This window comes from Coregonus clupeaformis, chromosome 18 (assembly GCF_020615455.1).
Source record: "Coregonus clupeaformis isolate EN_2021a chromosome 18, ASM2061545v1, whole genome shotgun sequence".
Classification (NCBI taxonomy): domain Eukaryota; kingdom Metazoa; phylum Chordata; class Actinopteri; order Salmoniformes; family Salmonidae; genus Coregonus; species Coregonus clupeaformis.
Window position 1 is genome coordinate 52,018,544 of NC_059209.1, and position 18,773 is coordinate 52,037,316.

At 43.6% G+C, this 18,773-nt stretch overlaps 1 protein-coding gene across 1 annotated transcript; it reads left to right on the plus strand.

Moving 5' to 3' along the window:
• The first annotated feature begins 6,470 nt into the window (after positions 1-6,470).
• rbm19 (RNA binding motif protein 19) lies at positions 6,471-18,759 on the plus strand. Its single transcript, XM_041886256.1, has 22 exons — positions 6,471-6,613; positions 7,652-7,834; positions 7,977-8,078; positions 8,332-8,370; positions 8,553-8,787; positions 8,873-9,132; positions 9,348-9,407; positions 9,551-9,701; positions 9,788-9,994; positions 11,328-11,458; positions 11,568-11,692; positions 11,840-11,936; positions 12,053-12,163; positions 12,260-12,460; positions 12,642-12,857; positions 12,992-13,052; positions 13,514-13,593; positions 13,713-13,768; positions 17,623-17,736; positions 17,834-17,945; positions 18,060-18,180; positions 18,273-18,759. Exons 1-22 carry the CDS (start codon positions 6,578-6,580, stop codon positions 18,353-18,355), a joined length of 2,781 nt encoding a protein of 926 aa, XP_041742190.1. The 5' UTR covers positions 6,471-6,577; the 3' UTR covers positions 18,356-18,759.
• Positions 18,760-18,773: the final 14 nt, after the last annotated feature.

Consider the following 18,773-nt stretch of genomic DNA (forward strand, 5'->3'; position numbering starts at 1 on the left):
TGAACATGAAATGATCCGGCAACAGCTCTGGTGGACATTCCTGCAGTCAGCATGCCAATTGCACGCTCCCTCAAAACTTGAGACAAAACTCTGACTCGAGTCACAAATTTGATGGCTTAAGACTCCACTTGATAGAAAATAAAATAACTTGAGACTTGACATGGACTTGAGACTCATAACTTGAAATGATCTGGCCACGGATTACTCTCCTTTCCAGCCATATCGCACTTGCAAAAAAACAGATTGGCTAGTGAAACGCACACTTGGCCCTCTGATTGGACCAGCAAACTGTCAGTCAAAATGATATCATAGGCAGGACTGGTGGAATTTTGTCGCACATGCATCTAACAAAAACATATGGAAATGTCTGCTCTACCCAAAATTACAACCAACTGCAGAATTACCGCAAAAATGGAAGAGGAAAGTGGAAGGGGGAAAAAGTAAGGAACTTGTCTGTCGGCCCTACATTAAAGACCATAATTGGTTAAAGAAAACTGTGATAAATAAAAAAGTATATCAGTTTCATTTAAGGACCAAAAAAATCGACAGCCATACAATATAAATTTAGATTGCTAAATAGTTGGGAAGACATTTTTGACGTACCGATTCCATGGCACATGGTTTATGAACTGATACGCAAAACGACGCCGGATTCAAAACTTAGAATTTTATTATAGGACAAAATTCTTGCAACCAATAGAATGTTATTAATATGGGGAATAAAACCTTCCCAGCTCGGCAGATTTTGCTGCGAAGAGACAGAATCATTAGATCATTTGTTTTGGTACTGTCCATATGTAGCACAGGTCCAGAAATGGCTAAAGAATTGCAATATTTACCTGGAGCTAACCCTGCAGATAGCATTACTGGGTGATCTGAAAAGTCATAGTCAATCGATCAATAATATAATAATACTTTTAGCAAAAATGTTTATTTTTAATTTACAATCTGTAGAAACAGTAAGAATAGAAAGGTTCAGAACTTTTGTGAAACATCACAGCACAGTTGAAAAATACAGTTGAAGTTGGAAGTTTACCTAAACCTTAGCCAAATACATTTAAACTCAGTATTTCACAATTCCTGACATTTAATCCTAGTAAAAATTCCCTGTTTTAGGTCAGTTAGGATCACCATTTTATTTTAAGAATGTGAAATGTCAGAATAATAGTAGAGAGAATGATTTATTTCAGCTTTTATTTATTTCATCACATTCCCAGTGGGTCAGAAGTTTACATACACTCAATTACTATTTGGTAGCATTGCCTTTAAATTGTTTAACTTGGGTCAAACGTTTCAGGTAGCCTTCCACAAGCTTCCCACAATAAGTTGGGTGAATTTTGGCCCATTCCTCCTGACAGAGCTGGTGTAACTGAGTCAGGTTTGTAGGCCTCCTTGCTCGCACACGCTTTTTCAGTTCTGCCCACAAATGTTCTATAGGATTAGGGTCAGGGCTTTGTGATGGCCACTCCAAACCTTGACTTTGTTGTCCTTAAGCCATTTTGCCACAACTTTGGAAGTATGCTTGGGGTCTTTGTCCATTTGGAAGACCCATTTGCGACCAAGCTTTAACTTCCTGACTGATGTCTTGAGATGTTGCTTCAATATATCCACATCATTTTCCTTCCTCATGATGCCATCTATTTTGTGAAGTGCACCAGTTCCTCCTGCAGCAAATCACCCCCACAGCATGATGCTGCCACCCCCGTGCTTCACGGTTGGGATGGTGTTCTTCGGCTTGCAAGCTCCCCCTTTTTCCTCCAAACATAACGATGGTCATTATGGCCAAACAGTTCTATTTTTGTTTCATCAGACCAGAGGACATTTCTCCAAAAAGTACAATCTTTGTCTCCATGTGCAGTTGCAAACCGTAGTCTGTCTTTTTTATGGCGGTTTTGGAGCAGTGGCTTCTTCCTTGCTGAGTAGCCTTTCAGGCTATGTCGATATAGGACTCGTTTTACTGTGGATATAGATACTTTTGTACCTGTTTCCTCCAGCATCTTCACAAGGTCCTTTGCTGTTGTTCTGGGATTGATTTGCACTTTTCGCACCAAAGTACGTTCATCTCTAGGAGACAGAACGCGTCTCCTTCCTGAGCGGTATGACGGCTGCGTTGTCCCATGGTGTTTATACTTGTGTACTATTGTTTGTACAGATGAACGTGGTACCTTCAGGCATTTGGAAATTGCTCCCAAGGATGAACCAGACTTGTGAAGGTCTACAATTGTTTTTCTGAGGTCTTGGCTGATTTCTTTTGATTTTCCCATGATGTCAAGCAAAGAGGCACTGAGTTTGAAGGTAGGCCTTGAAATACATTCACAGGTACATCTCCAATTGACTCAAATTATGTAAATTAGCCTATCAGAAGCTTCTAAAGCCATGACATCATTTTCCTGAACTTTCCAAGCTATTTAAAGGCACAGTCAACTTAGTGTATGTAAACTTCTGACCCACTGGAATTGTGATACAGTGAATTATAACTGAAATAATCTGTCTGTAAACAATTGTTGGAAAAATTACTTGTGTCATGCACAAAGTAGATGTCCTAACCGACTTGCCAAAACTATAGTTTGTTAACAAGACATTTGTGGAGTGGTTGAAAAACGAGTTTTAATGACTCCAACCTAAGTGTATGTAAACTTCCGACTTCAACTGTATCTGTGACCAACAGATGCTATTCACAGTCATGTGAAATCCATAGATTAGGGCCTAATGAATTTATTTAAATTGACTGATTTCCTTATATGAACAGTAACTCAGTAAAATCTTTGAAATTGTTGCATTTATATTTTTGTTCAGTATTCATTGATTTTATTTTACCTTTATTTAACTAGGAAAGTCAGTTAAGAACAAATTATTGCATCAAGTACTGAGATGCAGTGCATTAGACCACTGCACCACTCGGGAGCACAGAAGTGATGACCAAGGAGTATGTACGGGAGTTCTGATTGGTTCCAAGTTTAGTAGTTCAGCAAATTTGCCTGAGTGGCTGAGTATTTAAATATACTTTATGAAAAAATGTTCAAGAATTGAAGGTTCCAACAAATGTTATAGTCATCATAAGAATGTTTTACTGTCATATACAAAAAATCAGCTCCTCCCTCCACGGGATCGATCAACTTCACGTTTTAAGGCTTCCACCTATATCCAATCCAATAAACCCATTTTCCATAACGGTATCGAGCAAATTAAGAAGGAATATTGACGTAACTTGTAACAACATAAGAATCAAAATGTGGTTTTCCATCAAAATAATAATTATTGTGAACTAACGTGACTTAATAAAGGAAATAGAATATGTCGCAAGAGAGAAGAACATTTGCCCTTAAACTCGCCAGATCATTTTCCATCAATGGATGTCGATTTAACTCGTTTGAATGCTATGATTAAGCAATAACGCACGAGGGGGTGTGGTACATTGAGGGAAAAAAGTATTTGATCCCCTTCTGATTTTGTACGTTTGCCCAATGACAAAGACATGATCAGTCTATAATTTTAATGGTAGGTTTATTTTAACAGTGAGAGACAGAATAACAACAACAAAATCCAGAAAAATGCATGTCAAAAATGTTATAAATTGATTTGCATTTTAATGAGGGAAATAAGTATTTGACCCCTCTGCAAAACATGATTTAGTACTTGGTGGCAAAACCCTTGTTGGCCATCACAGAGGTCAGAAGTTTCTTGTAGTTAGCCTCCAGGTTTGCACACATCTCAGGAGGGATTTTGCTCCACTCCTCTTTGCAGATCTTCTCCAAGTCATTAAGGTTTCGAGGCTGACGTTTGGCAACTCAAACCTTCAGCTCCCTCCACAGATTTTCTATGGGATTAAGGTCTGGAGACTGGCTAGGCCACTCCAGGACCTTAATGTGCTTCTTCTTGAGCCACTCCTTTGTTGCCTTGGCCGTGTGTTTTGGGTCATTGTCATGCTGGAATACCCATCCACTACCCATTTTCAATGCCCTGGCTGAGGGAAGTAGGTTCTCACCCAAGATTTGACGGTACATGGCCCCGTCCATCGTCCCTTTGATGCGGTGAAGTTGTCCTGTCCCCTTAGCAGAAAAACACCCCCAAAGCATAATGTTTCCACCTCCATGTTTGACGGTGGGGATGGTGTTCTTGGGGTCATAGGCAGCATTCCTCCTCCTCCAAACACGGCGAGTTGAGTTGATGCCAAAGAGCTCGATTTTGGTCTCATCTGACCACAACACTTTCACCCAGTTCTCCTCTGAATCATTCAGATGTTCATTGGCAAACTTCAGAAGGCCCTGTATATGTGCTTTCTTGAGCAAGGGGATCTTGCGGGCGCTGCAGGATTTCAGTCCTTCACGGTGTAGTGTGTTACCAATTGTTTTCTTGGTGACTATGGTCCCAGCTGCCTTGAGATCATTGACAAGATCCTCCCGTGTAGTTCTGGGCTGATTCCTCACCGTTCTCATGATCATTGCAACTCCACGAGGTGAGATCTTGCATGGAGCCCCAGGCAGAGGGAGTGACTGGATACAGTATATAGCCAATATACCACGGCTAAGGGCTGTTCTTACGCACAATGCAACTCTGAGTGACTGGATACTGCCCTTAGCTGTGGTATATTGGCCATATACTACAAAACCCAGAGGTGCCTTATTGCTATTATAAACTGGTTACCAACTTAATTAGTACAGTAAAAAGTAATTTTTTGTCATACCCATGGTGTATGGTCTGATATACCACGTCTTTCAGCCAATCAGCATTCAGGGCTTGAACCACTGTTTATAATCTTAAATAAATCAGTTTTGCACATGTTCATAACTAAATCCTACAGGAGAGTTTGAGTGATGAAAGTTGGATAGAGGATCTCAATCTCTGCGCAAGAAACACTTGGACAAACTTTAAAAAACGAATGTTAGGCTATTTTCTGGCAATTGTGCCATTGTGCCAGATGTTAAGACTACAAACCGTTATAAATGGTATATTTACGAGATTGACTTGTCATTTTAATAGGCATAGGCTGACTAAAATCTGGGTTTATGATTGTGTCACTTTGCCATGGTTTGCTTAGCTAGATGCAGGTAGCCTATAGCCCCTGATAGGCCTACATCTAATTTCAGATAGCCTACAGTAGCCTAGGCAAGATGTTGGTAAGATGTAAACTGAACGATTTAGCAGCTTGCTTAGTTCAAATTGATGGACTAATTTATTCAACATTAATAGCGAAGCTATTTCGAGGTAAGAAGCGCGTGTGTTGCCAAATAGCCTGCTCGAATCGGCTACTGAGGATGGGGTCATAATTTAAATCACCTAATCAAATATTAATAATATGGATTTGAACTGAATATGATTGTCAACAACAGCCGGTGTTTATTTCGTTTTTACCTGAAGCCTAATATAACTGACTGTTACCATCAATCTAATGCATTCTAACAGCTGATCGGCAATTGCGATAGAGCTCGAGCTGTGACCATGATCACAATTGATAACTTGAATTAGCCATGGCCATTAATAATTGCATAATAACACAAGCTATAACAACAAACTGAAGTTATAGGCTATTTATCAAATCCGTTTGCCAGCTCCTCCAGATAGGCTACACCAGTGGCACAAATTGATTTGCAAGGACTAACGTTAGTGATATCGTCATTTCAACATTTATTGTATCAAATGGTAGGCTACAGTAGCCTACAATGGCATAGAAATTAATAGGCTACTTGATGGTCAACAGATGCAAATGTATCATTTTCCACATTTACTGACAGTTTCATTGTGGACTTTTCCCCAACAGAAGCATGCCAGGAAGTTCCATAACTTCCATTTGAAATTTCCACTCGCGCAGCGCTCGAGACCCAAAAACTGAGCATGCGTAAAACCCTTCGAATGATACAGTTTTCCGTCAGCAAAGTCGACATTAGCATTAAGTTTAAACAGCCTCCGAGTGAATTTATATAATACACTCTAGTGCGCCTAATGTCGTTTTCCAGTGCTTTGTCGACATTATTTGTTGATGAACATACGTTCTAGCGCGTTAACGTTTTATGGAAAAACGGTTGGAAATCAGTGTTTCCATAATGACAATCCCCTCCGGCCCTCCCCACCAATCATTCACTCAACCCGTGACCTATACGTTTTCAAAGTAGCCCAATGGTCGAATTTTACCGACATGGCAACCCTGTCATTGTTCTCGGTCAAACAGAAAATATCCTTTCTACGCGGCCACATTTTTCACGCGCGCCCAGATGGCGCTGGCGCCCCCTTTCGGTAGAGCTTCAGATTTTTAATCTGAGGGTACAGGGTTCAAATAAATTATGTATTTTGTTATAATATGTTTATGAAAAATACGTAATGTAGCTACTGTTGCCCACGGACAGCCAATGATGTGAATTCAAACTATTAATGCCAATGCACAGCACACATCTTTTGGTAAGGACTTTTATTTTGAAGACTGAAGGTTCTTTTTTTAATTGACCCGGAAGTGATTCCATATGGTTCTGCAAAATGTTTCCAGGTTAGCAATGGCGACCTAGACAGACGTCCACGCGTGTTTATTGTTGACATCTATATTTCCATTTATTTCAGTGTTTAGACGGGATATAGGTTTACAAAAATGTCGAGATTAATCGTCAAAAACCTTCCAAACGGGGTAAGTTATGTTAGAATGTGTTGTTGAATGGATTGTGAACCAGTATCTGGGCTTGAGGAGACGAATATGACGAGATCCAACGTTATTCTGACACCCAGGATCCTTACATTTTAGTCATTTAGCAGACGCTCTTATCCAGAGCGATTTACAGGTGACAGATTTTTCACCTAGTCAGCTCGGGGATTAGAACCAGCGACCTTTCGGTTACTGGCATAACGCTCTTAACCACTAAGCTACCTGACGCTCCTGCAATTCAAAGTCCCAATAACCAGCTCTGCAAACTTTATAATGTTAAAATACGTTCGGTACTTCGCATAGCAACTCCCGTCATTACTGACGTTACACAAGGTATGTACTTCCAAAAAAGGTATAATTTAAATATCAACGTTATTTCGGGTTACTGTACTGCTGCTGGATCAGCCGACCTGTGCGTGGCAGTAATGAGTGATTTGCGCACTTGGTCAAAAACAATACTTTTATTTATACCTTTTTTGGAAGTACACACCGTGCGTAATGGCGATAATTGATATGCGGAAGTCAATATTTTGTTGACTACCGAACGTATTTTGACATTATAACGTTTGCAGAGGTGGTTAATTGGACTTTGAATTTAATTTACTGGTTCAGATGGAGTGTAGCTACAGAGCTAAGCCTCTGAGCTAAACGTTCAGGGCTAAAACTACACAGCAAATAATTGTATATACTATTTCGTACATGAATTACAGGGGCTAATGTGTGACTGAATTGACTAAACCTAAGTTTAGTTAATGACCGAGTTTACATTTACCCTTGGTTCCAAATGAACTACTAGCCCCAACCCTCTTAAGCACTTGTGTATCTGAAAGGATATAATAATATATGTAACTATGTCTAAGGCGGTAGCTCCATCTTGCCCTCTGATAGGCCAAGTGGAGTTATCAATCCTCTCAGATGTTCTCTCCATAAGTGCCCATGGAGTAGTGGCTAGGTCTGGCTTGATTTGTTATTCAGGGTTTGTTAAACTGAGTTTAGGTTACTAATGACGAGCTTTGCCTGCAGATGAAGGAGGAGCGGTTCAAGGGGATGTTTGCCGCCTTCGGAACCCTGACAGACTGCGGCCTGAAGTTCACCAAGGAGGGCAAGTTCCGCAAGTTTGGATTTGTGGGCTTCAAGACTGAGGAGGATGCGGACAAGGCGCTGAAGCATTTCAATAAAAGCTTTGTGGACACGTCCAGAGTAACGGTGAGACAGTTAGCCATTCAGACTCCTGAGTAGTGGTGAGATGGACAGCTAGCCAATCACAGATTGTATGTCAAATTTGCTAGCCTGGTTGACAGATAATGCCATGGTCCTCTCTGATAGTGTGTGTTGTGCTTTTGCCCAGGTGGAGATGTGCAAGTCGTTTGGGGACCCCACGAAGGCCAGAGCCTGGAGTAAACACTCCCGTGGCCCAGCCACAGCCACAGCACCCAGGGAGAATAAAAAGGTACAGTATAAGGATAGGGCTGCAGTCAAGTGTTCAATGTTTTTGAATGCTTCACACCATGGGATGTTCCCTTCATCTTCTAGTCATGTGTACACACAGGGTCCTGGGTAACATTGGGGTGTTATTATATTGGGTGTTGATGTACCATAATAACAAGGTATACTATGACATATTTTGTGCTGAATTGTTGTGAGAGATCATATAATCTATTCTTCATTTATTTTTCTCTTATCGTGTGTTTTTTTTACACCAGGAGAAGAAGAAAAAGGAATCCCCCAGTATTCTAGGCAAAGTAAGTCCATGTCTGCCTGGCAGAGGAAGTACTCTATGGATTACATTTACATTTGAGTCATTTAGCAGACGCTGGAGTGTAAGATATCTCAAATGCCTGAAGTGTTGACAATTATTGTCTTCCTTGACATTCCGGTGCTCTGTTTAATCTTGTTTCTGTTTTATCTTGTGTGTGTGTGTCAGCTGGAGGATGACGAGGGTTTCCAGGAGTTTGTGTCGGTGCATCAGAACCGCAACCAGGCACCTACCTGGGCCAACGATGCTCTGCCCCAATCAGCAGCCCCCGAGACCGGCCAGGGGAGGACTCGAGAGAAGAATGAGAAGAAGAAGCCTGCTTCCGATGATTACCTTAACTTTGACTCTGATGAGTCAGATGAGGAGGAGGAGGAGGAGGAGGAGAAAGAGGAGGAAGACCAGGGTAGGTACACATGCCTACACAGTCCCTTTGTCTGACAGATGCTAGTAAGGATCTGTGTGTGTAAACGGTGTATTTTCACTGTCAGGTGCTGATAAGCAGGCTCTGAAGTCTGGCCTGTCTGATATGGAGTACCTGCGCTCCAAAGTGGCACAGACAGGGGGTGCTGCTGTGGAGGAGAACGATTACAATGAGGAAGAAGAGGATGAAGATGCGGAAGACGAGCCTGCCCCTGTGCAGCAGACAGATGGTGCCTATGAGAGTGGGGACAGAGACTGTATCCAGAGGGCCACAGCACCAGCCTCTTCACTGGAAAAAAGCCAGGGCAAACCTGGCAAACAGCAGGAGGTAGGGCGGACTCCTAACCTTCAACCCCTACTATTTTTACGGGCACCACTGACCCACAAACCTTGGGACTGTATATTTTACCTAAAATCCAACCTTCATCGAACTGATGGAGGATAGCAGTTAAAACAGCATAATGGTGTAGCATTCTGACTCACTGATTCATTGCCTTATTCCCTTTGGTAATGTGTGTGTGTCTATCTCTCTGTGTTCTACAGACTGAGCCGACCACTGAGTTCACAGTGAAACTGAGAGGATGTCCCTTCAATGTCAAAGAGGTAAGTATGTGGGTGTTTGGGCATGGCATGGGGGTGTGATGAGTTCATAAGAGTGGGAAAAGGGAGATGTGTCCTCCTATATGGTGCAGTTGTTTGTTTGTTTATGTATGACTTCTTGGGTTGTTTATCTGTGACATCAACAGCAACAAGTGCGAGAGTTCATGACTCCTCTGAAGCCTGCAGCCATTCGAATCATCAAGAACGCCACTGGCAACAAAACCGGGTATATATATGTGGACCTGCGGTCAGAAGAGGAGGTGGAAAAGGCTCTGAAGAAGAACAAAGATTACATGGGTGAGAATCAGACCTGGTGTGTGTGTGTGGATGTTGGTGTCCTCACTGAGAATATAAAGACATGTATTGTGTGTGTTTGTCCTAAGGGGGGCGATATATCGAGGTTTTTCGGACGAGTGTGAGGGGTGAGGGGCGTGCGGAGAGGCGGGACAAAGGGAGCGAGAGGAGCTTCACCAGGGAGCTGAAGGATGATGAGGAGGAGGAAGATGTAGCAGAGTCAGGAAGACTCTTCATAAGGAACCTGCCCTACACTTGTACAGAAGAGGAGCTCCAAGACCTATTCACCAAGCACGGTGCGCGCACACACACACACACACACACTGTACAGTGCCTTGCAAAAGTATTCATCCCCCTTGGTGTTTTTCCTATTTTGTTGCATTACAACCTGTAATTTAAATTGATTTTTATTTGGATTTCTTGTAATGGACATACTCAAAATAGTCCAAATTGGTGAAGTGAAATGAAAAAAATTACTTGTTTCAAAATATTCTACAAAGTAACGGAAAAGTGGTGCGTGCATATGTATTCACCCCCTTTGCTATGAAGCCCCTAAATAAGATCTGGTGCAACCAATTACCTTCAGAAGTTACATAATTAGTTAAATAAAGTCCACCTGTGTGCAATCTAAGTGTCACATGATCTCAGTATATAGACACCTGTTCTGAAAGGCCCCAGAGTCTGCAACACCACTAAGCAAGGGGCACCACCAAGCAAGCGGCACCATTAAGACAAAGGAGCTCTCCAAACAGGTCAGGGACAAAGTTGTGGAGAAGTACAGATCAGGGTTGGGTTATAAAAAAATATCCGAAACTTTGAACATCCCACAGAGCACCATTAAATGCATTATAAAAAAATTGAAAGATTATGGCACCACAACAAACTTGCCAAGAGAGGGCCGCCCACCAAAACTCATGGGCCAGGCAATGAGGGCATTAATCAGAGAGGCAACAAAGACACCAAAGATAACCCTGAAGGAGCTGGAAAGCTCCACAGCGGAGATTGGAGTATCTGTCCATAGGACCACTTTAAGCTGTACACTCCACAGAGCTGGGCTTTACGGAAGAGTGGCCAGAAAAAAGCCATTGCTTAAAGAAAAAAATAAGCAAGCAACCTGTTTCAATCTTCCAGAGATTTGAGACTGGGACGGAGGTTCACCTTCCAGCAGGACAATGACCCTAAGCATACTGCTAAAGCAACACTTGAGTGGTTTAAAGGGAACATTTAAATGTCTTGGAATGGCCTAGTCAAAACCCAGACATCAATCCAATTGAGAATCTGTGGTATGACTTAAAGATTGCTGTACACCAGCGGAACCCATCCAACTTGAAGGAGCTGGAGCAGTTTTGCCTTGAAGAATGGGCAGAAATCCCAGTGGCTAGATGTGCCAAGCTTACAGAGACATACCCCAAGATACTTGCAGCTGTAATTATTTTGCATCTTCAAAGTGGTAGGCATGTTGTGTAAATCAAATGATACAAATCCCCAAAAAATCCATTTTAATTCCAGGTTGTAAGGCAACAAAATAGGAAAAATTCCAGGGGGGGTGAATACTTTCGCAAGCCACTGTATACCTGCACTGAACAGGAGTTCACACACGCACCTGACCCCTGAGCCTGTTTGTTACAGGTCCTCTGGCTGAAGTGGTTTTCCCCATCGACAATCTGACCAAGAAGCCTAAAGGATTTGCCTTCGTCTCTTACATGATCCCTGAGAATGCAGTGACAGCACTGGCTCAGCTAGATGGACACATATTCCAGGTACTAATCTCACACCCTTACCTATAGTGTGTTTCTAACCTCTAAACCGTAACATCTAACCTCTCATCTTCTCTCTCTCTATACCCCCATCTCTTTCTTTCTCTCTCAGGGCAGGATGCTGCACTTGCTTCCATCCACTCTGAAGAAGGAGAAAGCTGACTCCGCCCACTCTGGGCCAGGCTCCTCCTCCTACAAACGGCAGAAAGATGCCAAGAACAAAGCCGCTAGTACCAGGTCAGTTACAGTCTAAAGACATCTCTCCTTAGTTTAAAATATCTCTCTAGTTGTCAAAGTTTATGTTTACAATCCAGTACTGGAATTGTCCAGTAATGTTATTGCCTTTTTGTGTTTGTTCACATTGTGATGTTTGTCCCTCTACAGCTCCCATAACTGGAACACCCTGTTTCTGGGCACAAGTGCTGTTGCAGATGCTATCGCTGAAAAATACAACACCACCAAGAGCCAAGTCCTGGACCATGTGAGTTCTACTCTCCCGTCTCCTCGTCCCCTTTACCCCTGTCTCCCCTTACCACCGAATACACCTTTCCCCCACCCTCTACCCCCATCCTCTTTAATGATATGATTCTCTCTCAGGAGTCTAAGGGGAGTGTAGCAGTGAGGATGGCTTTAGGAGAGACTCAGATTGTCCAGGAGACTCGGCAGTTCCTGTTGGACAGCCACGTTTGTCTGGACTCCTTCAGTCAGGTATGTTGTAAAACACTGTCTATGTTGTGCTAACAGTGCATAAAGAACAGAACATTATTTAAAGTTTTTCTAATTTTGGATTCTGTTTGTGTTTAGGCGGCGGGGCCTCGTAGCATGTGTGTGTTCCTGGTGAAGAATCTTCCAGCGGGAGTGACGGTGGAGGACCTGGAGGAACTGTTCTCGCCGCACGGCACCCTGGGTAGAGTGCTGCTGCCGCCTGCGGGCTTGACTGCCATCATAGAATACCTGGAGCCCACTGAGGCCAAACGAGCCTTCACTAGACTGGCATACAGCAAGGTGTGTGTATGTATATGTGTGTTCCATGCAAATGTGGCCTCTTATGTAAAAATGGAACGCTGTCTGAGGAAGACCATGGTCCCGTTCCATTCCGCTGTCTGAGGAAGACCATGGTCCCGTTCAGGGGAGTATACTGTAACATATACTGCCTCTCTCTCCCTCTGCCTGCTTCACTCTCTAGTTCCAGCATGTCCCCCTATATTTGGAGTGGGCCCCTACGGGAGTATTCTCAGCTGCCATGCCCAGCAAGACACTTACACCAGATCCGGAGCCCACCACCAAAACCTCAGCACAGGAGGAAAAGGAGGAGGAGGAGGAGGAGGAGGAAGAAGCACCGGGATCCACTCTCTTCATCAAGAACCTCAACTTCACTACAACAGAGGAGACATTGCGTGAGGTGGGGTTAGCGTTAGATTTATGGAATGTGAGTTAGATGATGAGGAATAGAGGATGAGTGAGTTATAGTTAGGATGCAGTTAGGTCTGAAGTTTTGGTGAATGTCTCATGTTTTTGGTTTGTGTCTTTCTACAGACCTTCTCCAAATGTGGCACATTGAAGACCTGCACCATCTCCAAGAAAAAAGATAAGATTGGTACTGAACATTACATTTAGACTGAACCTTTAAAGGCGCTGCATGGTCAATCCCACGTCTGCATTGGCCGTGCAGCATTTACGGTTATACAACCTCTGCAGAAGTCAGGGCATTCATACTTCTTGCACTTTGCGGAGCAGCACAGAGCTGTTGTGAAGGAAGTTGTCAAGGACGTGAGTTTGTGTTTATACAGGACCTCCCGCCCCCACCTACCATCAACCAATCATGTCAGTGCGGAGCTATACGGAGCCCTCCGCATTGTTACATACATTTGGGAGATGCACAGCAATGGGGAATGGAGCTCAATTTGGCCTCTGCGTGCCTCTGGAGGCTCCGCAATTGCGTCACACCCTCCATACAGAGTCTCCGACCACATTTTCGGATCAAGCATAAATTGGCTCTTAGACTCATACTGAACATTTGTGAGTTTCAGTGATGTCTGTGCTGTTTTGTCCCTGTAGGTCGGCTGTTGTCCATGGGGTATGGCTTTGTCACCTATCAGACCCAGAAGGCAGCAGAGAAGGCCATAAGGCAGCTTCAGGTACTGACCCTAGCCCTGATCCTTAACCTTTAACCCCAACACCTATAGATACTGACCACACACCACACACCTCTATCTCAATCTCTCTCATCCCCCCATCTCTCTTCTCTTTCTCTCAGCACTGCAGCGTGGATGACCACCAATTGGAGTTGAAAGTGTCTGAGAGAGCCACCAAGTGAGTCACTCATCATACTAACCACGGTTACGTTAATTAACAACAAACTAATAGTAATAGGAGTAATTACAGTGCATTCGGAAAGTATTCGGACCCCTTGACTTTTTCCACATTTGGTTACGTTACAGCCTTATTCTAAAATGGATGAAACATTTTTTCCCCTAATCAATCTACACAAAATACCCCATAATGACAAAGCAAAAACAGGTTGTTAGAAATGTTTGCAAATGTATTACAAATAAATAACAGACATTTCACATTTACATAAGTATTCAGACTCTTTACTCAGTACTTTGTTGAAGTACCTTTGGCAGCGATTACAGCTTCGAGTCTTCTTGGGTATGACGCTACAAGCTTGGCACACCGGTATTTGGGGAGTTTCTCCCATTCTTCTCAGCAGATCCGCTCAAGCTCTGTCAGGTTGAATGAGGAGCGTTGCCGCACAGCTATTTTCAGGTCTCTCCAGAGATGTTTGATCGGCCTCTGGCTGGGCCACTCAAGGACATTCAGAGACTTGTCCCGAAGCCACTCCTGCGTTGTCTTGGCTGTGTGCTTAGGGTCGTTGTCCTGTTGGAAGGTGAACCTTCGCCCCAGTCTAAGGTCCTGAGCACTCTGGAGCAGCTTTTCATCAAGGATCTCTCTGTACTTTGCTCTGTTAATCTTTCCCTTGATCCTTACTAGTCTCCCAGTCCCTGCTGCTGAAAAACATCCCCACAGCATGATGCTGCTACCATGCTTCACCGTAGGGATGGTGCCAGGTTTCCTCCAGACCAGACGCTTGGCATTCAGGCCAAAGAATTCAATCTTGGTTTCATCAGACCAGAGAATCTTGTTTCTCATGGTCTTAGTCCTTTAGGTGCCTTTTGGCAAACTCCAAGCGGGCTGTCATATGCGTTTTACTGAGGAGTGGCTTCCGTCTGGCCACTCTATCGTAAAGGCCTGATTGGCGGTGCTGCAGAGATGGTTGTCCTTCTGGAAGGTTCTCCCATCTCCATAGAGGAACTCTGGAGCTCTGTCAGAGTGATCATTGGGTTCTTGGTCACCTCCCTGACCAAGGCCCTTCTCCCCCAATAGCTCAGTTTGGCCGGGCGGCCAGCTCTAGGAAAAGTCTTGGTGGTTCCAAACTTCTTCCATTTAAGAATGATGGAGGCCACTGTGTTCTTGGGGACCTTTTATGCTACAGAAAAGTTTTGGTACACTTCCCCAGATCTGTGCCTCGACACAATCCTGTCTCGGAGCTCTACGGACAATTCCTTCGAACTCATGGCTTGGTTTTTGCTCAGACATGCACTGTCAACTGTGGGACCTTATATAGACAGGTGTGTGCCTTTCCAAATCACCTGAGCTCAATTTCGAGTCTCATAGCAAAGGGTCTGAATACTTATGTAAATAAGGTATTTCTGTTTTTAATTTAATACATTTGCAAAAATGTCTAAACCTGTTTTCACTTTGTCATTATGGGGTATTGTGTGTAGATTGATTCAATTTTTTTATTTATTTAATCAACAAAAATATCCAGAATAACGCATGTCAAACATTTTATAAATTAATTTGCATTTTAATGAGGGAAATAAGTATTTGACCCCTCTGCAAAACATGACTTAGTACTTGGTGGCAAAATCCTTGTTGGCAATCAGATGTCAGACGTTTCTTGTAGTTGGCCACAGGGTTTGCACACATCTCAGGAGGGATTTTGTTCCACTCCTCTTTGCAGATCTTCTCCAAGTCATTAAGGTTTCGAGGCTGACGTTTGGCAACTCGAACCTTCAGCTCCCTCCACAGATTTTCTATGGGATTAAGGTCTGGAAACTGGCTAGGCCACTCCAGGACCTTAATGTGCTTCTTCTTGAGCCACTCCTTTGTTGCCTTGGCCGTGTGTTTTGGCTCATTGTCATGCTGGAATACCCATCCACGACCCATTTTCAATGCCCTGGCTGAGGGAAGTAGGTTCTCACCCAAGATTTGACGGTACATGGCCCCGTCCATCGTCCCTTTGATGCAGTGAAGTTGTCCTGTCCCCTTATCAGAAAAACACCCCCAAAGCATAATGTTTCCACCTCCATGTTTGACGGTGAGGATGGTGTTCTTGGGGTCATAGGCAGCATTCCTCCTCCTCCAAACACGGCGAGTTGAGTTGATGCCAAAGAGCTCGATTTTGGTCTCATCTGACCACAACACTTTCACCCAGTTCTCCTCTGAATCATTCAGATGTTCATTGGCAAACTTCAGACGGGCATGTATATGTGCTTTCTTGAGCAGGGGGGCCTTGCGGGCGCTGCAGGATTTCAGTCCTTCACGGCATAGTGTGTTACCAATTGTTTTCTTGGTGACTATGGTCCCAGCTGCCTTGAGATCATTGACAAGATCCTTTTTTTATTATTTTTTTATTTCACCTTTATTTAACCAGGTAAGCCAGTTGAGAACAAGTTCTCATTTACAACTGCGACCTGGCCAAGATAAAGCAAAGCAGTGCGATAAAAACAACAACAGAGTTACATATGGGGTAAAAAAAAAGTCAAAAAATACAACAGAAAATATTTATACAGTGTGTGCAAATGTAGCAAGTTATGGAGGTAAGGCAATAAATAGGCTATAGTGCAAAATAATTACAATTAGTATTAACACTGGAATGCTAGATGTGCAAGAGATTATGTGCAAATAGAGATACTGGGGTGCAAAAGAGCAAAATAAATAACAATATAGGGATGAGGTAGTTGGGTGGGCTAATTTCAGATGGGCTGTGTACAGGTGCAGTGATCGGTAAGGTGCTCTGACAACTGATGCTTAAAGTTATTGAGGGAGATAAGAGTCTCCAGCTTCAGAGATTTTTGCAATTCGTTCCAGTCATTGGCAGCAGAGAACTGGAAGGAATGGCGGCTAAAGGAGGTGTTGGCTTTGGGAATGACCAGTGAGATATACCTGCTGGAGCGCAGACTACGGGTGGGTGCTGCTATGGTGACCAATGAGCGAAGATAAGGTGGGGATTTGCCTAGCAGTGATTTATAGATGGCCTGGAGCCAGTGGGTTTGACGACGAACATGTAGTGAGGACCAGCCAACAAGAGCGTACAGGTCACAGTGGTGGGTAGTGTATGGGGCTTTGAAGACAAACGGATGGCACTGTGATAGACTACATCCAATTTGCTGAGTAGAGTGTTGGAGGCTATTTTGTAGAGTGTTGGAGGCTATATCTTCCCGTGTAGTTCTGGGCTGATTCCTCACCGTTCTCATGATCATTGCAACTCCACGAGGTGAGATCTTGCATGGAGCCCCAGGCCGAGGGAGATTGACAAGTCTTTTGTGTTTCTTCCATTTGCGAATAATCGCACCAACTGTTGTCACCTTCTCACCAAGCTGCTTGGCGATGGTCTTGTAGCCCATTCCAGCCTTGTGTAGGTCTACAATCTTGTCCCTGACATCCTTGGAGAGCTCTTTGGTCTTGGCCATGGTGGAGAGTTTGGAATCTGATTGATTGCTTCTGTGGACAGGTGTCTTTTATACAGGTAACAAGCTGAGATTAGGAGCACTCCCGTTAAGAGTGTGCTCCTAATTTCAGCTCGTTACCTGTATAAAAGACACATGGGAGCCAAATCTTTCTGATTGCGAGGGGGTCAAATACTTATTTCCCTCATTTAAAATGCAAATCAATTTATAAAATGTTTGACATGCGTTATTCTGGATATTTTTGTTATTCTGACTCTCACTGTTCAAATAAACCTACCATTAAAATTATAGACTGATCATTTTTTTGTCAGTGGGCAAATGTACAAAATCAGCAGGGGATCAAATACTTTTTTCCCTCACTGTAGATACGGGAGTATTTTGTAATTCTTTGTATTTGTTTATTTTGTATAGGTCTGCAGTAGTGTCTCGTAAGAAGCAGGCAGAGGGGAAACAGACCAGCTCTAAGATCCTCGTACGCAATGTCCCCTTCCAGGCCACAGTCAGGGAGATACGAGAGCTCTTCTGGTAATACATACACACATCCTCAGAGCTCTCTCACTGAGACATGACATTTTTACTCACTCACTTATGATGATGGTGATGATATGTATATCCCCTCCAGCACGTTTGGGGAGCTGAAGACTGTTCGTCTGCCAAAGAAAGCGTCCGGTACCGGCACCGGGGCTCATCGCGGGTTTGGCTTTGTAGACTTCCTCACCAAGCAGGATGCAAAGGTGAGTGAGGGTGAATGAGCATGGTGTGTGGTATTTCTTGTTTCCCCTCTAAAAATGGTATTGTTGCTGTACAGTAGTGTTGAGAGGTGTTGTTATTTATTGTGTCCCCTGTAGAAAGCGTTCTCAGCACTGTGCCACAGCACCCATCTGTATGGGCGGCGGCTGGTTCTAGAGTGGGCCGACGCTGAAGACACTGTGGAGACGCTACGCAGGAAAACAGCAGAGCATTTCCACGGTAACACCCAGTGTACAGATGCAGTAATACATTTCTGATTGATGTTTTTAGTAATCTGTTCTCTGATCTCCCTTTCTCTTTCTTTCTCTTAGACGTCCCTAAGAAGAAGCGGAAGGCAGAGGTGATGGAGGGTATTATGGAGACTATGGAGGCCGGGGGGGCAGAGGATGACTAACCTCTCAACCACACACCCTAACCCCAGCCCAGCCCTGATTGGTGCTCTGTCGCTCAATGTGGGTAGGACTGACTGCGTAATCTGGACCTGAGTAACAGGAGAATCAATAATCAGACAGACCAGAAATCGACAGAAGCCAATTATTTTGTCAGTGATTCTGCGCAGAGCGTTGACAAGCAAATCCTCTCAAACACACTGAGGGACTTCGACAGAGCATTGATGTTACAAGGAACCCATGTGGGTGTGTGAGAAAAAGAGGGACAGAGAGAGAGAGAGAGAGCGAGCGAGCGAGAGAGAGAGAAAGACAGACATGTCTCAGTGAGAGAGCTCTGATGATGCATGGGACTCTGATGACATGATTGATATGATTATTTGTACACAACAATTAAATGTTACCCATTTGATACAGTGGCTTTAA